The sequence below is a fragment of the Taudactylus pleione genome, unplaced genomic scaffold, assembly GCF_031769625.1.
Source record: "Taudactylus pleione unplaced genomic scaffold, aTauple2 ptg000372l, whole genome shotgun sequence".
In the NCBI taxonomy this organism is placed as follows: Eukaryota; Metazoa; Chordata; class Amphibia; order Anura; family Myobatrachidae; genus Taudactylus; species Taudactylus pleione.
The window spans coordinates 9,457,592-9,477,820 of record NW_028284773.1 but is presented as its reverse complement, the minus strand read 5'-3'; the positions used below and the strand labels follow the sequence as shown (position 1 = coordinate 9,477,820).

Genomic DNA, 20,229 nt, shown 5'->3' with positions numbered 1-20,229 from the left:
TGTCAGAGCAGATTTTTATGGTCTCCTAAGACTCACTGTTTAAGACCTCTAGAATCACTGAGATGAGGTCTTCACCAATAACAGCCACCCACTGTTCCCTTAGAACTGGACACGTTCACCGGTACTTAGGTGGTCGACTGGACTTAACTTTTGTTAGTAGAGGCTTACACGGTTATCCTAGGGCCACAAGATGTTATGCAACTGTAGGACCCCAGGAGTGAGTGAGCTATGTAAGGGAGCAGTTGACAGAGTGTGGCTAAACGGCTATGTGGCCTTGAGGGCCAGGAATTGACTTTAAAAGCTGAGGTGCAGCTTGAACACCTGATAAGAATACAAACCAAGCCGAGGTGTGACTACAGAAGCCAAGATGCAACTTGTGAGCTGAGGTGTGGCTTGACAGCCGGGATGCGGCTTGACTGCCAGGGTGCGGCTGTAGAACCAAGATGTTAATTGCAGAGATGCAGCCTTGAGGGCCGGGGTGTGGCTACAAAGGCCAAGATGCGGCTTGTTAGCTGAGGTGTGGCTTGACTGCCAGGGTGCGGCTGGAGAACCGAGATGTTAATTGCAGAGATGCAGCCTTGAGGGCCAAGGTGTGGCTACAAAGTGGAGGTGCAGCCTGCGAGCCAAGATGCGGCTTGAGAGCCGAGGGGCAGCTGAGAGTGCCGAGATGTAAAATACAGAGATGTGGCCTTGAGGGCCAAGGTGTAGCTAGAGAGCCAAGATTCGGCCTTGAGAGCCGGGGTGTGGCTGGAAAGCCGAGATGTTAAATGCAGAGATGCGGCCTTGAGGGCCAAGATGCGGCTTGTGAGCCAAGGTGCAGCTTGAGAGTCGGGGTGTGGCTGGAAACCCAAGATGTTAAATGCAAAGATACGACCTTGAGGGCCGTGATGACAGACCCAGAGAATTCGCAGAGAAACAGAACTCTATGATGATGAAATGAGAGCTATTGCTGAGAATATCCAAAGCACAGGCAGAAGCAGGCACAGATGGGCAGATACACGACTGGCAGGAACCGGAAGCACAAGTCAGAAACACTATAGCTGTCAAGCCGGCGATGGACCAACAGGCTTAAAAAAGGTGCTGAACCAATGGATACGAGGCAGGTGATTAATGGAATCTACAGGTGAGGAGGAACGTCATCCAGTATGAGGTGCCATAGACCGGCGTTCCAATCTCCTTGCAATTTAAGTTGCCATCTCGGTAGGGCATGTACATTGTCCAGGAGTAGGATTCTGGGAGTGTGACTGGCAACCTGGAGGAGAGACACCCGGAGCACGAGTAAGTAACAAGGCACGCTGGCGACTTGTAACACAGATCATGTGAAACTATTTAAGATGGCGGTGCCCATTATGCAGAACAGCAGGAACTGCACATTTAGTCCTCCTACAATCCTAGCAGGTGGCTAGCAGGGACACAGATGGCAGTAAGGTGACACTGCCGTACCCAGTAACGGGGAGCCGGACCGCAATGTGTGACTGTAAGATGCTATCTATATTGTATGATGCTATCTATATTGTATGTCAGTCACTAAGATGCTATATTTATTGTATATATCTGTATGTTATATAGATGTTACTAGATTGCTGTCTGTTCTTTAAATTGTATATATGCATTGTATATAGCTAATCAAATAACCTTTGTATCTGTCACTATAATGATCTCTGAATTGTTAATTGGTTGATTGAATTTACTCTGTATTGAACACTTTCCAGGTGAGGCTGGTTCAGTATTCATTACATGGTATTTGAGTATAGCTTTTTGAGGCAACAATTGTTTATATATTTCTTGGGCTGTGTAAAACCGCTCAGTTTAGCCACAACTAATTTTCCATGCTCATCAAGCCACTACATGACCTTCTGCCCTGATAATAACCATAAATCTTGTATGTAATAACAATCCATGGGACGGAAATCCTTCATTATTCCCATCCAACCAGTTCCCGAAGATTTCCCATCACACATAGCCATACAGTCCCGCCTATTTCAGGGGACAACCAAGATTATATTCTCCACCTTACCATATCAATGGTTCTCTACTGCTTTCCTTAAGTGTATAATGAAGATATCCAGATCCAGAGCTGTACCTCATCCAAACTATAACGCCTGGTTGTGGATTCCTCCAGGTCCCACCACCTCATTGAATATTAGCCCGACATGCCAATAAAATCCGACACCTTTTTTATTTTTGTCCACTTTTTTAGGCTTCTAATCAATATCTTAACAAAAATGTCTTGACTTCATCTAGCCTGCCTACATTTGTACCAAAGCACCAGGAACCAATTAAGAATTTCTCTAATTAAATGAATGTCTGTGCAAATACTGACCATCAGCTCTACAAACGTAAATTGTTCCATATAATTTCTCCCAGCATACACAATTATCCCATTTGTGTATTGCACTCCCTAGCAGATTATTGTCATTACCAGAATCTCCCTGGCCCACCTCGCAGCTTGCACACATGTAGGATATCACATGCATAATGTGACTGAAGTGAGGTTTTTTTTGCTTGCCACTATCCTCCTTACATTAACTTTCCACATAATTTTAGGCTAGCCTAACGACTGCAAGAAGAATGAGATACCCTCTAGTACTATTTCTGCAAAGCTGGCCACATACACCACCTGTATCATATTCAATATAACTAAAAGGGCCTATCCATTAGGCGACCTGAAAAACTGAACATCTAGTTTTCAGTCCTTCAGGTCGCCGGGTGCAGTGAACACACTGAACGGTGTTCACTGAACGTCATTCAGTGCCGGAGACCGACCTCCTATCTGTAAACATGAACATGACGCTTGTCGTCAGGTTGACGAACATGTTCCACAGATAGTCGGGGTCAGCAAGGACCCAGCATGCACGCGCATCGCTGGTCCTTGCCGGCTATCCATTAGACGACTTTCTGAACGTTCCGACCAAAATCTCCTGGTTTTGGGTGGATCGTTCAAAAAGTTGTCTAATGGATAGGCCCCTTTACTCTGAAGCCCTCACTTGAGAAACTCCTTTGGACATAACCTTTTAACCTATACAAAAACTTGTCAGGCAATCCAGTGTCTATAGTAGGCAGTCAACATATTGTGAGAGAACTAAGACCAAATTAAATCCACATTCCTTTGCTCAGTGATTGCAAGACCTCTGTGAGGGGCAGCATCTGCTTGTGGAGCCAAGTTCAAAATGTAAGAACTTGAACCCAACAGCTGCAGCATTGGCAACAGCGCTGCATCTAAAATTGCCAATTTCTGTGCTGACCTCCTATTTGCTCTGTTGCTAATGGCGTCCATTATTCTATCAGTTCTCGCCGTAGCTTCATCACTGGATATTCCATCTCTAGGGAACAGCTGTGACAGCAAATTCTCCTGTAATGTAAATTCAACTACTGTCCACTAAAAGCCTCCTTGTCGCACTGCACACAAGAGGGAGCAGCACAGTGGCAAAGTAGAAGAGTGGTTAGAATTGCTGTCTCACATTCTAAACAAGGCAATATTCTAATCAAGGCAAAATCTGTCTTTGCGTTGACTCCCTATCTTTGTGTGGGCTTTTTCCATTCGCTTCTGTTTCCTCCCATAGTCCCAAAACATACTGTTCGGTCAATTGGCTGTTGAAAAATTTGACCCAAGTGTAAATGATAATAATAAAGACATATTTTAAGCTTTGGGTAACTTGTATTTGTAGACCCCAACAACTTGAGAGGTTCATCAGACAAGTGTGAGTACAGTGGGGGTGTAGTAGAGTTGCCAACCCTCCCGCATTTCGTGGGAGTCTCCCGAATTAAGGTGGGAGCTCCCACCACCCCGCAAAGTAGACTGATTCCCCCGCATTCCCACAGCCCTGTATAAAAATCCGGACTGCGCAAGTTCGGGGGCAAAGGGGGTGGGGCCTGAGCTTCACTGTGTCAAGACGCAGGAGCGTACTCACCGGGTGCAGGGAGTCAGAAGTGTGGCTGCTACTGGCCCAGAGATCTCCTGGGCACGCCTTCCCTTGCACACAGACTGCTGGGAGAGACTGATGCTTCCAGCGGTATTCCTTAGGGGAATTGGGTATAAAAAAACATGCACTTTGCATGCATTGGCTCCTCTTGGAACCTCTTGGACAATGGATAGTTCTTTTTAGGAACATAGCCAGAATGAATTACTTAAGTCCCTCAAAAGATCTGCCTAAAGTCATACATGCATTTATATCATCACGCCTAGACTACTGCAATGCCCTCTACCTTGGTCTCCCAACAAAAGAATTGCACAGCTTGCAGTTGGTACAAAAAGCAGCTGCCAGGTTATTAACTAACCAGCCCCGTTCCAGCCACATAACACACATTCTCTACTCCCTTCACTGGCTGCCTGTCAGATGGCGAATCGTTTGCGAGATTGGCTTACTAGCTTACAAAGCCCTACATGACCATGGCCCAAGGTACTTGAAGCAGCTTCTGATCCCTGATCGATTACTGCTTTCCATTGATGAAGGACTATTAACAGTACCTAGAATCTCCCGGAATTCATTTAGGGGTCGATCTTTCAGCTTTGTGTATCCGACTCTATGGAACTAATTTCCTGCACAGTTCGAGAAGCCTCCACTGTTCAAATAAAAACTCAAGACTTACCTGTTCACACAAGCATATCACTAATGTCCCTTGTTAAGCTTGTTTTGTATTTTGTGATGTAAAGGCAAATGGAAAGCACATAGGGCTCTATTTACTACAATCCGCATATTGAATGCAGATTGTAGTGTGATATTACGACTGAATTCGCATTGCGAATTCAGGCAATATCACAGAGTCAGGTAAGTTAATTTTTTTTTTTACTATTTTTTTTTTTTTTTTTACAGTAATCAGCTTGCAGTCTGTTTAGACCACACAGCTGATTACTGGGACCGACTCCCGGCTCTGCTCTCCCTGTTAGAGTGGAGCAGGAATCCGGTTACAGGGGGAGACCCTGGATAACGCCATCTCTAGGTGGCGTTATTATCACAGGGCCTCCCTAGGTATTTTTTTCACATTTTATTTTTAGTAACTCTGGTTGGATCACATTTACCGTTACAATTATGGGAAATGCGATCTGATTACAGTTGCCCTGTAATAACTATAGGTGATACTAAAATAATGTGAAAAGGGTGTGAAAACACGCTTTTTCACTTTATTTTAGTCAAAATAATGTTAATAAATAGAGCCCTTTGAGTCCTATTAGGAGAAAAGTGTTATATAAATAACATTATTATTATTATTCAATGAAAAGTACTATTGTGAATAAAGCATATTTTCAAATATGTATCTATCTACGGTATCTATCTACAGTATCTATCTATCTATCTATCTATCTATCTATCTATCTATCTATCTATCTATCTATCTATCTATCTATCTGTCTATCTCTGTTATCTATATGTACTACACATTTGTTATGTTCCTCATTATACTTTTGTACTTTCATTTATTTCACAAACATCTAACGCAGTAATTTTCAACCATTTATAACTCGTGGCACATTAAGCAAAATGTTAACACTGCCAAGGCACACCATTAGTTTTTTTTTCCAAATATAATATATAACAACAAATATCAACATATATATTATTTAATATATGTTGATATTTGTTATTATTTCTGTTAAAATTAGTAGAAATTAAACACAATCACAACGGCCCCATCAAAATGGCTCCCACAGAAAAAAACACAATGACAGTGGTCCCCACAGAAAAAAAATACAACAGTGGTCCCTACAGAAAAAAAACCCACAATAACAGTGGCCCCAACAGACTAAATCACAATGGCCCCCACAATAATTGACCCCTCCCTTTCAATAGCAGAGATTGCAGTTGTCCCTGTCCCTCAGCTGTAGGAGTTGCTGCAGCACTGTAGTGGTAAGAGCCCTGCTTAGTCACTCACCGCAGAGCAGAGCAGTGAGCATTGTGCGGGCGGGAAGGACAGTGCCCTAAGATGTCATGGTGCCGCTGATCTAATGTGTCAGTCTAGCATCTGCTCCGCAAGAGCTGGAGGGAGGCCCTGCCCCCCCTCCCTCCCCTTACAGCTCTCACAGGCTGTCTGACTTCTCCATCAAACTGAACCCACTGCCAGAGGAGACAAACCAGGCACCTCCACTGGGAGAAGGTCCGGGAGAGAGAGAGAGAGAGAGAGAGAGAGAGAGAGAGAGAGAGAGTAGGAAGTGAGGTTGAGAGAAATGGAAGATGGGGAGAGAGGAAAACAGTGAGATGAGAAGTAAAAAGAAAGATGGGAGAATGAGGGGCCTATTCATCATAACTAAAAATTCTCTGGAGGTAATTAGCTTTAGAACTCGCATGGAGTTCTCCTTAATAGCCGGAGAAATTCATCATTCCTCCTCCCCATAACTATCTATGCCAAACAACTGTCATTTTTGCGATGACAGCTTTTCGGGAAATAGATACTTTTCCCTGCCTATACATACCTTACCGCAGCTGGAAACAGTGCTGCGCATGCGCTGTTACATCTGTAAAAGCAACACATGTGCAGCACTGCCTACAGCTGTGGTAATTCTGTCCCTCCCAACCCCCTCCGCTCACCTCCCCCCTCCGCTCACCTCCCCCCTATCCCCCACTTACCTGGCCGCTGCAGCCACCTCCGGCTCCGTCTGCTGTGCTGACTCTGTGTTCTCCCGGCAGAACACAGTAAACTTTCTAAACTTTACTTTGTTCTGCCGGGAGAACACGTCTCAGAACAGCAGCCGGAGCATGAGAAGCGACCAGGGTGACAGAGGGAGCTGGCGGAGGACCTGCCCAGCTGACAGCAGGTAAGTGTAACCTGCCAAACGCCACTTCACAGTGACGTATAGAAACACCATCAAATTCCGAAAATACATCATTTTCGGAATTTGATGAATAGCCTAATTTCCATATCACCATATTAATGTATGGGGAGTGTGAAAATTAACACAGGCGGACTAAACCAAGAGATGTCATTGATATCTCCTGTGTTAAGTGTCTTGATGAATACTAAAATAACGGTAATTAAGGAAAATGTCCTTTAAAAACATTATTTTAGTGTTGATGAATTGGAGGGAGAGGAGGAGAGAGATGGGAAAGTGGGAGAAGAGAGTAAAGAAAAACCAACAATGCCAGGTACAGTAGCTAGCCACTGGCAAATAACGGATCCAAAATCCTAATATTATGATCCAGATGCATGTCTTGTGTTGTCTCAATTATAAAACAATGTGGGTTTTTTTTATTTAAAGATAAATATATGCTGATCTCACTTTTTATTAGATACTGTATGTATACAATGTTTTGGGTGTTTTTATATAGAAATATATATCTGCACTGACCTCTCAGTGAAGAAAACCAGAAACATTTAAATGTCATGTGTATTAGTCAGCATTTGCTAAAACTGTAGTATATCATGAATATGTCATTTCCATAAATGTGTAGGCAATACTTATTGCCCACATGCTTCAATTTACATGTCAGTGCCATTTTCTTTCACTTTCTTGCTCCCAAGAAAGCATTTTTGTAATGAATTTAATTTCCCTGCAGTGACAATGTACAATAGCCTATGTATCTATTCAGTGTTCTGTCGCAATAAGTGCTGTGTTTTTGCAAAACTGTTAACTTGCTCATATTTAGTATATTTTTATATTGAATGATCTCATGGTTTTTGTACAGAGTTGATGTCATCAGAAGCTGGATAGTGACATATATATTACCCGTTGTTTCCCAAATGACCTCAGTGTGCTGTCAATGAGTTTGTCATATGACTGAAGCATTATGGGGCATTTTTTTGTCTTTTTGTGTTTTGTTCAAACTAACAGATTTTTTTTGTGATGATCTTTGCCTAAATTAGTCCTGAAGTTTTATATTGAAGTATTCTGTGTAGGTTCTTTTTTGTGATGATTTTTGCCTAACTTAGCCCTGAAGGTTTATATTGATGTATTCTGTGTAGGATCATTTAAAGACAAAGTATAAGAAATTAAAAATCTTAATTATTATGTAATTCTAGGAAAATATACAAAATTATCTTATTATAAACTAATTACGTCTAAAATAGAGGCCCTTCCAATAAACATTGCAATCCTTGTATTCATACTCTTAGCAAGATAGAAGCCTTAAATATCTGGGAATACTGGACCTGATTCACTACATTTTCCCGGTGATTTCCTACTGCGCATGTGCAAAACGCCGGGAAAATGGCAGTGGCAGCCATTTTCCAGGCATTTTCTGTGGCTTTGTTCCGTGGGACATTGGAGAGGTAAGTATAAAAAAAAAAAGCATGGCTGCTCCCCCGGACCCACACCCTGCACCCATTATAAATACACCTCTGTTTGTCGGTGTAATTGTGGCCAGATGGGATCTCTGATTCCTATATTCTGGTCATGCCTAGCTATCACTAGCTTTTAGACCTCGGTGTTCGGGCTTATTTCTAAGATTTTTAATGTCACGGTGCTGCCTAATCCTTGTGTGGCTATTTTTCATTTGTCTCTAGAAGCTTCTCCAATAATGACCGCTATATAATGGGTCATAGTCTTATAACGACCAAATTATTAATTGCCAACTATTGGTATAGGGGTAATTCCAACATTAAATACAATAGAAACTAGAGTGCAAGCACACTGTGAATTTGAATCTGTGGGCTGCCAATACTCATCCTCAGCATCAAAACCCCTGATCCGTTGGTTTGAGTGGAGTGAATACTGGGCTAATAAACTTTCTAACCTTGGGACTAGTGGCGCTAGTAGGAGACTATCTTTATCTGACTAAAGCTGGGTACACACTGACAGATACATTGGCTGATCAGTTGATCGGCCGATGTATCTGCTGCCCGTCAGGCAGTGTGAACCCGCGATATGTCAATGAATGTTGGCGTTCACCAACATATTGCATTGGCTGTGCTGCACAGCCGATGTACAGAAATGTCTGCAGACATATCTGTCCATAGGCAGGTCTGTACGAGCGGTCTGCAGACCGCCCATACACACACAGCGGCAGCCGCGGGGAGTGGGGCGGGACATGCCCCCCACCTGCTGGGACACGCCCCCTGGTCGTCGGGACCTGCGGGCAGGCACAGATGATGGTTGTTCAGTGTGGACGAACAACCATCATCTGCAGATATATCTGTATAGTGTGTACCCACCATTACATGTCTGACTTTGTATTTGTATATGCTCCTTTTATCAATGCGCCGGAATCCCGACTGTTGACATCCCGACAGTATGTATTAGGGTTAGGGTTAGGTTTGGGGGTTAGGACTAGGCACTAGGGGAAAAGTTCCAGCAAGGCTTCTGGGTGGGGGGGGGGGGTTAGGCTGTGGGAGAGGATGGTTAAGGTTAGGCTGCAGGAAAGGTGGGTTAGGCGGAGGGCTAAGGATTAGGGTTAGAATACTTATGAAATTCTGTCTGGAATCTGACTGTCGGCATTCCGCCGTTAATATTCTGATTGCCAGCATCGCGACCGCTGGGATGCTGTACCCAACCAGTTGAAAAAAATAAAGTAGAGCAGCACTACATATGTCAGAAGCGGTGTAATAAGATGATACACTGCACACTCCTTCCAGGAAAAGTCCTACTCCACCACAATATACAGGAAACAAAAAACAAACATAATTTAAGGGGGAAAAGGGAAACAAAAAATATTGGTATATTATATGTCACGAATTAGTATATCTGGACATGCAACTGACTATATGCCCATATCACATACTTACCTACCTTTGTTTTCCTCTGTTTCTTTGTTTTGCCTTTGTTTTTCTTTCCCCGGGAGAAGCCCGGGGAGGAGAAGTAGGAGGGTGGCGACGGGGGGCAGGCAGGACCTGACAATTTGTGTCATTAAGCCCCTCCCTCTCACGGTAAATTGTCACAATTGGCTCAAATTTAAATAGGAGGCTGGGTAAAACAACACAATTCATTAAGAATTGCTTCATTAAGCCCTGCCTCCTACACGCAGACCCGCGATTGCCGTGGAAATTCTCCCAATTCTGCCCACTTCACTAGGAAGTGGGCAGGAATGCGGGAGAACTACCTACTCTACCAGGGGTGCGGGGGGTTACCTGAAAAATCGGGAGCCTCCTGCGACTTCCGGGAGAGTAGGCATGTATGCCATACCAGTAAGTAAACCTGGAGTTCAATGGCAGCAACTGAGTGCTCACCTAGCTACCTTTCAGCTACTAACTGTGGATGAGGAAAAGGATTTTCGCACCCAGATAAATATGTTTATTTTATATAACTATGCTCCATCAATGCTATAGTATTTTTAAATCATAAGCTTAAACATACATTACATGTACTGGTTTTTAGCCAATCCCAGAGGGCAAATGTTCCAAACGCAAGGCAATGAACACACAGCAACACTCCCTCTCAGGTTCCCAATTCATTGTTACTGCATGTTTGGTGGGCTCATCATTTCAAACATACTGCAGGGACCAAGGACAAAGGATGAAGCGTTCTGATGGCTACGGCTCTTTCACAATTATAGTACAGTATGTCCGCCAATACGCAGAACCATAGACATCTCTAGAATTATCTGACTCTTCATCAGCAGCATAAGCGCCTGTTTTACGTCAATTTATCATCATCTCAGTGTATTTGCACCTGCCCTCTAGCATCGGGTATATATGTGTTTACACCCTTACTGTACTGACTTATGTCAGACTGTCCCTCTCCTGTTTGCCTATCTAGACAAGTGTCAGATATGTGAAAGCAGGGCCGTAACTAGGGTACTGTGACCAGGGCACCGCAGGGCAGGGGGAGCTGTTTGCGCCTGTCAATTTTTCTGTCTATTATTCTCACTTGTAGCTTCCTCTTCTTTTATCCCCAGCATCTCCTAGCCTTCCCTATCTCTTCCCTGGCCCTTTTTCAGGTGCACTATCTTATGTTCTTATTTAAAAAATGGATGGGGGGCGACAATGCTCTCTCTGGCACAGGGCACCAAAAAATCTAGTTACGGCTCTGTGTGAAAGTCTGCATTGGTGAATTTGTATATGTCCTCTGTGGGCTTAAGCAGTGCAACACACTGTGCAACATACTGTACGCAGTTTATGCTATGCAAACTGGTGTCACTTCAACACAACAACAGATCCACTGTTTACACAACATTTTACACACATACTATCAGAAGGAGAGAAGGTCTATTCAAAGTAGGTATTATGACTTATCAGTAAAAAATTGCTTCTCTATTTAATGCTTCTTTATTATAATAATAATAGTCTTTTTTTTAGCACTCTTTCTCCAATAGGACTCAAGGCGCTTAGCAGAATGAGACATAATACAGTACAGAAACATAATACAGTACAGGAACAATGAAATACAGAAAAGCTTTAATGAAATATAGAGAGCATGGAGATACTACAATGGGTTTGGCAGCCATTTTGGGTCATCAGTTGCAGGATTATTCATCCTACCCATGCAGGATCCAGGTGTGGCAGCCATTTTAAATGCACCATGTAGGATTTACACTGGACAGAATAGGGAATGCCTGGAACTGATGACCCATAATGAAAGAGATAATGTAAAATAACTTTTAATGTACTTGTACGTACATCAGAATCATACATTTTTCATTTTATACAGTGCACCAGGCGAGGCATCCATGTTGGGCACATTAAATTGGTTGCAATGTGTGAATAAGTATTGCGTGGAGAATAGGGTACACAAGAATAAAATGAACAAGATAGTCCCTGCCTGAATAATAGTACCAGGCAAGGCAGTCATCTAGGGCGCACTATGCAGGTTACAGTGGGCAGGATGAGCAATCCCTAGCAGTAACATGCATTGGGAAGTTGCTGAATCAGTGATGTGGCAGTAAGGAGAGAATGGTAGTTGTCAGTATCAGCCCAGAGCAATAAATTATAGTTTATGATTAAGAAGAACAATGGCAGACCGAACTATGGCATAAGGGGTGGGCAATATGCTGGGATGTGTAGTTCTACAACAGCTGGGGGGCTGCTTATTGCCCACTCCATAAAGTAACATGCCAGACTATGTGTACAAATTGCAGAGGGGAGCATAGAGGTGTGTCCAGCAATATGAAAAGTCCAAATCAAACAGTGGGAGCAGATATGGGGGGCAAGCAGCCAGTAGGGGGATAAAACATATTAAAGTAAAGAAAAAGAAAAGATCTGCTGTGGCCCAAGAATCCACCCATCCGGTGCTGCCCACCGAGCCCTTGCGCTTTGTGCAGTAGCACTGGTTGCACACCCCTAGTTACGGCCCTGCTTATCTCCTCTCAGTTATGTCTTATCTATTCTAAATATTACAAATGATCCATCTGGTTTAGACTATATGTAATATAACGCTGACAAAATATCACATAATTATCCACAGAATCTAGATGTGTCCTATTCATATTGTGCCTTCTTCTACATTACTTCTTCCTCAAAGCAGGTTTTTATTTGCTCAATATATTTTCCACCTGTGCACTTGGTCATGTAGGATACAGAGAAATAGAGATTGTTTCTTGGGTTAATCTCAAGAGCTTGGGAATTCCCTTGTTGAGTCAGCATCTGTCATTTCCGTTCCTTTTTTTTTCCACAAGCCATAGCTGAGACCATTGTACTGAGTGTGACTCCTGCCCTTCTCTCCAGGGCCAGAAAAAAAATAAAAAATCAGCTTTTGCTATAGTGGCAAGCACTATAATTAGGAGTTATTCTCAGAACCGTTTTCTTGTCTGTTTCATTTTACAGGTTAACAGTCATAATCTCAACATTTGCAGATATTTTGCTTTTACTTCACAATATAGATAACCTCATACCAGTGGGTGTGCAAAGTGCAACCAACGGGAGCAAAGCTGCATGGAAAATTTCTTTTAGTAAATGAATCTCAGGAGAGACAATTAGAACCTGCACTGATGTGTAGATGATTCCCCTTAAACCTGCCTTATTTAAAAGTTGGGTGCTAGTAATGTGGTTTAAAATTCTGAAGTGAAGAATTAAATAAAGCTAGTGTATCACACATGATTGGTAAGTTAGAAAAAAACAACCTGCCATTATCTCCTAGATTACTGGTTCATCAGCATTTTAGTGTTTCTCGCTTTGAGGGGTCATTAAAATTGTAAAAGCTACATGTTACTATGTTCCAAACTATTATATCGAGTATGGAATTGGTATGAAATACCGTCGGCCGCATGGCCGGCGGTTCGATTCCCTTCAGCGGCAGCCCGACAGAAGCAGAGTGCGACGCAGCGGAAGCCCGACAGCGCTGGAAATCCCGATCGTGGATAGGTAAGTATCCACTAACCTAACCCCCCTAACCCTAACCCTACTTAGGGGTGCCTAACCCTAACTTCCCCCCCCAAGTGCCTAACCCTGATCCCCCCTCTAAGTGCCTAACCCTAACCACCCCCTTCCCCGCTGCTTTAACTTAATTCCCCCGGGTGGTGCCTAACCCTAAGTCCCCCCCGGGGGTGCCTAACCCTCCCTCCCCCTAGCCTAACCCTACACTACGATCGTGATGCCGGGCGCCGGTCTACCGGCGTCGGGGAAATGCGGGCGTCTACATCTAGACGCCCGGCATTTCACCCTTGCCGGGATAAGACAGTCGGGAAGCCGGCTGCCGGTATTTAGGCAGTCGGCTTCCCGATTGCCTCCCTCGAGTATTGTTAAGTGCTCTTTTTGGGCCACTTAGTTATAACATATTTGTACATTTACACCTGTTCTGTTTATATACAGTTCAAAGTTGACTACAGTTGAACATTAGGGGCCTGATTTATAGTTTCTGTAGGAGCAATTTGCTCCTGGAACAAAACATGCTGCAGTGCAGGGGGTACAAGTGCATTTATTGTTTTGCATGCAGGGGAAATACTGGTTGTTTTTGCCTGTGGTGACCAGATACATGGCAGCCTTGTGTTTACACTGAAATGTAGAATTTAGCTAGGACATGCTCCTCCCATCTAGGGATGGTTAGCAACCATTGATGGTCTGATGATGACAGTCTTTTCACCCTCAATGGGAGATCGCCAATAGTAAAACATTGCTGGCTGTCCCCCAATACTGACTGCCGGCCCTGCTATGCACGTGTGGGGCTCTGTCTGTGCATGCATATAGCCTAACCATCATTCGCTAATCACAGACGGCTGAAAACCATTGACAATCGATGGCAGAGCTGTTCTACTTCACCTCTTAAAGCCTGAGTCAGAGGTGGAAGGAGTGCTGATGTTTGCGCAGTTGAGTGATGTTTGGCTACTGTGCATGTGTGAAAAGTCTAGGAAACCCTTACTGCACATGCGTGAATCTAGGTGTGCGATGGTGTACGCAGTTGCCTACGATATTGGCATGATTAGATGCGATTCATGGGCGTTTTAGGGTGGAGACTGGGAGGTGACAATGTGGATGCAGAAAGAAGGGCATCTTATCGGTGTGTTATGGGTGTGTCGTGGGCATGATTGGGCATATGGCTGCGTTCTCTGTCGCAGCACCACAGTCACAGTGGCCATATTGTAAGAAAGCTAAAAGAAAGACTCCTGTGCTAGCCAGGCGCTGCTCCAGGAGACCATTTTCCAACCGATGGTGCAGTGGTTGGATTCACCAGCACAGTTAATGCAAAGTGGGCATTTCAGGGTTTGCTCAGTCCATCGCAGGTTACTATATAAGGGGAATGCTTAAACCTGCATTTGCATATTTTTGCAAATGCAAATCCCTAAGAAATCACATCCAAGCATGAATCGTGTCCACCTCTGCATCTGCTCCGTAGTTTCTCTGCATGTTTTAAATCTGCCAAATGTGTCAGAATTGTATAAAGAAATATTGTTTTGAAGTTTTATTTTTCAATGGTTGTGCTCAGTATATAGCATTTGCATTCACATTGAGGGTAAGTTGTGTACACAAATTTGTATTCTAAAACATAAGCATGTTCCATAAGCATGTATATCATCCAGGGTGTGGAAAAACACTCCGGTTACATAGACCCACTGCAGAATGGGATTTGGCAAGATGTTATAGATATTCCTAGTGGTTTAAGTAATATCAAGACTACTAAGAACTGTTTATATTACATCAACATTAACAAAGTGCTTGATAGCAATAGACCAGCATCGGTTTTGCATGCCAACAGGTCATAAACTGACATATCCAGGTCATGTATGCTGCTTGAATTGTCTATTTCATTCCCCATGCTGTAAAAATGTGTTATGTTTAAGAACAATTTTAACTTTTTCTTGCAATATAAGTGAATAGGGATCTCGTCCCTTCAGTAATTAATCCACAATATATTTGTCTGAAATTTGAATAGAGCTGTAGATCATAAAGAACTCTCTGAGCTGCAGCTACAACACAACAAGTCAGTTCCACTTGTACAGTACCTTTCCCTTTCTGCATCGCACACCAAAGTCCTTTTTATGAGCCAGTAGATGGGTGTGGGAGCACACCTTTGTGTAGTTTATTACAGGTTGTTCTTATTGCAAATAGAATAAATGTGTTTACCAAAACCACCTTCACACTTATCTGTCACTAGCTGATGTGCCAGATCTCACCTGGGTAGACCTTAGATATTTACTATTTACATTAATTTCATCTCATCTTATTTTAACATATATGCTTAGTTAATTTTATGCCTCCTAGGGTAAAGGAGCGTGGTGGTATTCATTTAAATATATTGAATTTTTTAAACTTTTTTGTTATATGAATGAATCAAAGGTGGGTTATAAGACGTATGTAAACCTTTTTTCTCTACTTAAGGATTTATAGTTCTCTAATCAGGTGCTAGGATCACCAGACTGCTGGGTGAGCTCACTTTGGAGCAGGCCACATAGAACTGCCCATGTGAGAAGCAGTCCTTCCTCAAGTTAATCCATGCCACTATCAGCGACTGCCCCTGGGACTTGTTGATGGTCATTGTAAAGCAGACCTTGAGGGGGAACGGCAGCCTCTTGAACGCGAAGGGTTACTCTGATGGTATGAGTGGTATGGACACCCACTCCCCTTAAGTACAATCGGCGAACACGGTGGCCTCTATGACATTCTTGTGGAGGGTGTTTACTTGCAGCCTGGTGCCATTGCAGAGTTTGGGCGGGTTGGGGTTCCACAGCAACATCACTGGAACTCCAACTTTGAGAAAGAAGCTTGTGGGCTGGGAGGATAGGAGGGTTGAAGGTGTTGAAGAACGTCATGGGGTATTGGACTGTGTCATCCATTTGCACTACCACATCCACAGACCTGTACTTAATTTCTGCCCCTTTGAATAACTGAAGTAGATTGTCATTAATGACGGTATCCGTGTAATTCTTGGGAGTCAGAATGGCACGCTCACACGGCCAGTCCATACACTTTATTTGGATATCGGTAATACTATTCAGCCCCAATTTTTAAATAGAAGTTTGGAGAGTTGCCCAACTGAGCCATCGCCTCTCAAGTGCACCCTCAAGTTATTCCTGAGAGAGAGCTTATAGATGAGGGGCCTCAGATATGCGCCCTGATGCACTCCTTAACTCTGTCACCTTGAGTTCCTCTCAGCACTACTGGCAGAGTCTGATGGAAGTCTCCAGCTAGCAGCATAGTGACACCCCTCATCACTCCATTATTTACCCCGTTGTCTTTGAGGCTTCTGCTGAGTGTATTAAGAACCCCCTTTTGCACCAGGGTACTCTTGTCTCAGACAATGAGCTTACAGTGTTAAGTACTTAGCAGTGGCAGCTCCAGAGGTGGGGCTGCAGCGTAGTCCAATATTCAAATAGGGGAGCCACACCATCTGCCACCCCAAATGCTGCCAAACATCCCTGGCAGTTGGTGTTGCTCCCCTATTTGAATATTGGACAGCACTGCAGCCACACCTCTGGAGCCGCCTCTCATCCTAGACAATGAGCTTACAGTCCCACATCATTTGGGTCATATTGCTTTATCACCCAATCACCTTGATTGAGAGGAAAAATTTTTACTCCTTTTCAGCCCCTTAGGAGTCGAATTTCAAAAAATCTCTGCTTAGTGGGTGATTATGTCAGTAATGGGTTAAATGATATGGAGCAGGTATTTGGAGGTGTATATTATGTGGGACAGGTATGTGGAGGTGTAAATGATGCGCGACAGGTAAGTGGAGGTGTAAATGATGTGGGACATGTATGCAGAGGCGTAAATGATATGGGAGAGGTAATTGGAGGTGTAAACGATGTGGGACAGGTATGCAGAAGTGTAAATGATGTGGGACATGTATGTGGAGGCATAAATGATGTGAGACAGGTATGTGGAGGTGTAAATGATGTGGGGCAGGTATGTGGAGGTGTAAATGATGTGTGATAGGTATGTGGAGGTGTAAATGATATGGAAAAGGTAAGTGGAGGTGTAAATTATGTGGGGCAGGTATGTGGAGGTGTATATGATGTGGGACAGGTATGTGGAGGTGTATATGACGTGGGGCAGGTATGTGGAGGTGTAAATGATGGGGACAGGTATGTGGAGGTGTAAATGATGTGGGACAGGTATGTGGTGGTGTAAATGATGTGGGACAGGTATGTGGAGGTGTATATGATGTGGGACACGTATGTGGTGGTGTAAATTATGTGGGACAGGCATGTGGAGGTGACATTATGATGTGGATGTTTATCTGTAGGTGTAAATGATGTGGGACAGGTATGTGGACGTATAAATGATGTGCGACAGGTATGTGGAGGTGTATATTGAGGTGTAAATGATGTGAGGTGGGTATGTGGAGTTGTATATTGAGGTATAAATGATGAGGGACAGGTACGTGGAGGTGTAAATGATGTAGTACAGGTAGGTGGAGGTGTAAATGATGTGGTACAGGTATGTGGAGGTGTATATTAAGGTGTAAATGATGTGGGACAGGTATGTGGAGGTGTATATTGAGGTGTAACTGATGTGGGACAGGTATGTGGAGGTGTAAAAGATGTGCTACAAGTATGTGGAGGTGTATATTAAGGTGTAACTAATGTGGGACAGGTATGTGGAGGTGTAAAAGATGTGGGACAGGTATGTGGAGGTGTATATTGAAGTTTAAATGATGTGGGACAGGTATGTGAAAGTGTATTGATGACAGAGGAGGTTTTGAACTTGCAGATGAGAGGAAACGGTGGCTATACCAATTTTTCCAAATTCGTATTGAAAAAAAAATACAGAAAAATTACGATACATATTTTTTTCTGTACCCAAAAATGTCTGTAATTATATGAAAAAGGCTTGCTATCATTTATCAAACATCAATAAAAAGTTAAAAAATCAGCCACTTGAAACCTTTTAAAGGAATGGATATGTAATGCCGGCTGTCGGAATGTCTCCTGTCAGAATACCGACAGTGGCATCCCAATGGTTGGTATCCCGACAGGGGTCAGATCAGTATACTTACCCTCCCCCCTTCTTACCCTAACCATCCCTTCTTGTAGCCTAACTCTAACCCTCCCCACCCCGCACCCTCCCCGTTAGTCCCTAAACCTAACCCCCACTTCGTGCCTAACCCTCCCCCCTTAGAGCCTAACCCCCCCCCAGTGGTGCCTTATCCGTAACCCTTCCCTCCTAGGGTTGCCTAACCCTAACCCCCCAAAAAACCTAACCCTAACCCCGCTACGCTCCCTAAACCTGACCCTCCCTCCCTCGCGGCTAACGCTAAGGGCGCCCTGGGCTTACCTCGTTCGGTCTGGCGTCTTAATCTTAAATCCCTTGTCGGGTTTTCAGTGTAGGTATTGAGATTGGCGGCATCGCGGACGCTGGTCTTATAACTACATCCCCTTTTAAAAACCTCCAGTACTTTCCCTATGGCTATGACATTATTTCCTGCAATCTCAACTCTTACCTTTTTGGGGTACAGGAAGGTTTCTCATGCACTTTTCCCAGGTAGCATTTTCTACAAAAGTCGTACACCTTCGCCATGACTACCACAAACTGTCATTTCTAATTGGATCTTGCATTTCTAGGGTGCGTGCATTGGTGCGATGTCTGCGAGTTTCATGAAACAAACTCGCATTTGCTGATCGGATATCAAGAAAAAATATTTCTCTATATTAACCTTGTCAGGTGACTAATGAAATCATTTACAAAATGAATCTTGCCAGGATATTGCTGTGGCATGCATGACAATCCTACATATATACATCAACTATACAGTTCTCGCTTTCAAAAGTCTGCACTTTAGCTCCTTATACTGTAACCTGTTGCATATTCTTTGTAACACTGACAGCCAAGCAGAAGATGCTTCACAATTAGTGCAATTCCTTGTAAACCCCACATCCCCCAAAATAAATATATGTACATTTGTTTTGGTTAAATTGTACTTTCTATATCCTAAATGCTCAATGCAGTGTAGTGCAAAATGCTGTAGGGAGTGACAACAAAAGCAAATCTCTCTCATCCAGTCAGACACAAAAAGAAAGACAGTCGTGAACAATGCTTGTCTACTCCCATTACTATTAAACAAATCGCTGTCCACCTGCAAATTGTAAGAGTATCCAGCCTTCAATAGGATGGTGTCATACTGTGTACATAAACATTGCATCCCCCTTGTACAGAGACCTCTAACTTGTTTGTCCAGTGACCAGTACATATTTGCTTATTTCTGTTTGATCGTCTATCCTGTTTTAATTCCTCCTCCTATTAAGTATAGACTGAGCTGTGTGTGCAGTGGCTGCTGTTGTTTAGAGCCTCAGCAGCCTTTGTTGAGGGAGGCAGGGCTAGGAGAAGATTCAGTGTTTTCCGTCTGACGTCCCTACCAAGATCTCCCAGGCTCTGCCCCTTTTGGCAAACTGCCTTCATTGAAAAGTCCCAACATGTCACGTTTGAACAGTTTTTAATCCTCTGATCCTGAAAGGCTACTGGCACACCAAACCCCAGTCGATGCCACGACTGCGAGACCCATGCACTGGATGATGTGCTGCTGACTCCTTCACATTGTGAATCTGTCAAGGAATCAGAAAAAAGTCAATCAATGAAGATTCTTGGGCATTTCCTGAAGAAAGGAGTGCATATGCTGCAGTGTCTATGTGGAAAGCGCCTGAAACAGAGCAAGAATTCAAGTGGTGAGTTAAGAATCAGAAGTCCTCTCTCTCTCTCTCACAGTGTATGCAGGTTTTTCCATTGCTGATTGAATGAGCAGCCTTTTTAAGAGAATGCATTGCAGTTTGCTTCCTCTTCAGTGTTTTTTTCATCCATTAGAGGAAGGCCTGCTGATCTTGCTTCATCTACACTTAAATATTCACAATGGAAGGATATTTGACAGCTCAGCCTCAGTCAAACTAATTATTGTAAATAAAATATAGAGGTAACTTTAATTACACCAGAACAAGATCATGCCAGGGCTGAACATATATTCCATTCTTTATCATGTCAGGAAAAAAATAATTGGGTAAGTAT

At 43.4% G+C, this 20,229-nt stretch overlaps 1 protein-coding gene across 3 annotated transcripts in view; it reads left to right on the top strand.

Moving 5' to 3' along the window:
• Positions 1-20,229, top strand: part of FGF12 (fibroblast growth factor 12) — a 618,931-nt gene that overhangs the window by 171,863 nt on the left and 426,839 nt on the right. The window contains exon 1 of one of the 3 annotated variants that reach the window (XM_088444730.1): positions 19,640-19,895. The exons of the other annotated variants lie outside the window; for them this stretch is intronic. Within the exon in view, the coding sequence (XP_088300856.1) occupies positions 19,805-19,895 (91 nt within the window). The 5' untranslated portion in view covers positions 19,640-19,804. Of the gene's footprint in view, positions 1-19,639; positions 19,896-20,229 lie in introns of those variants that run through there. 3 annotated transcript variants of the gene reach the window in all.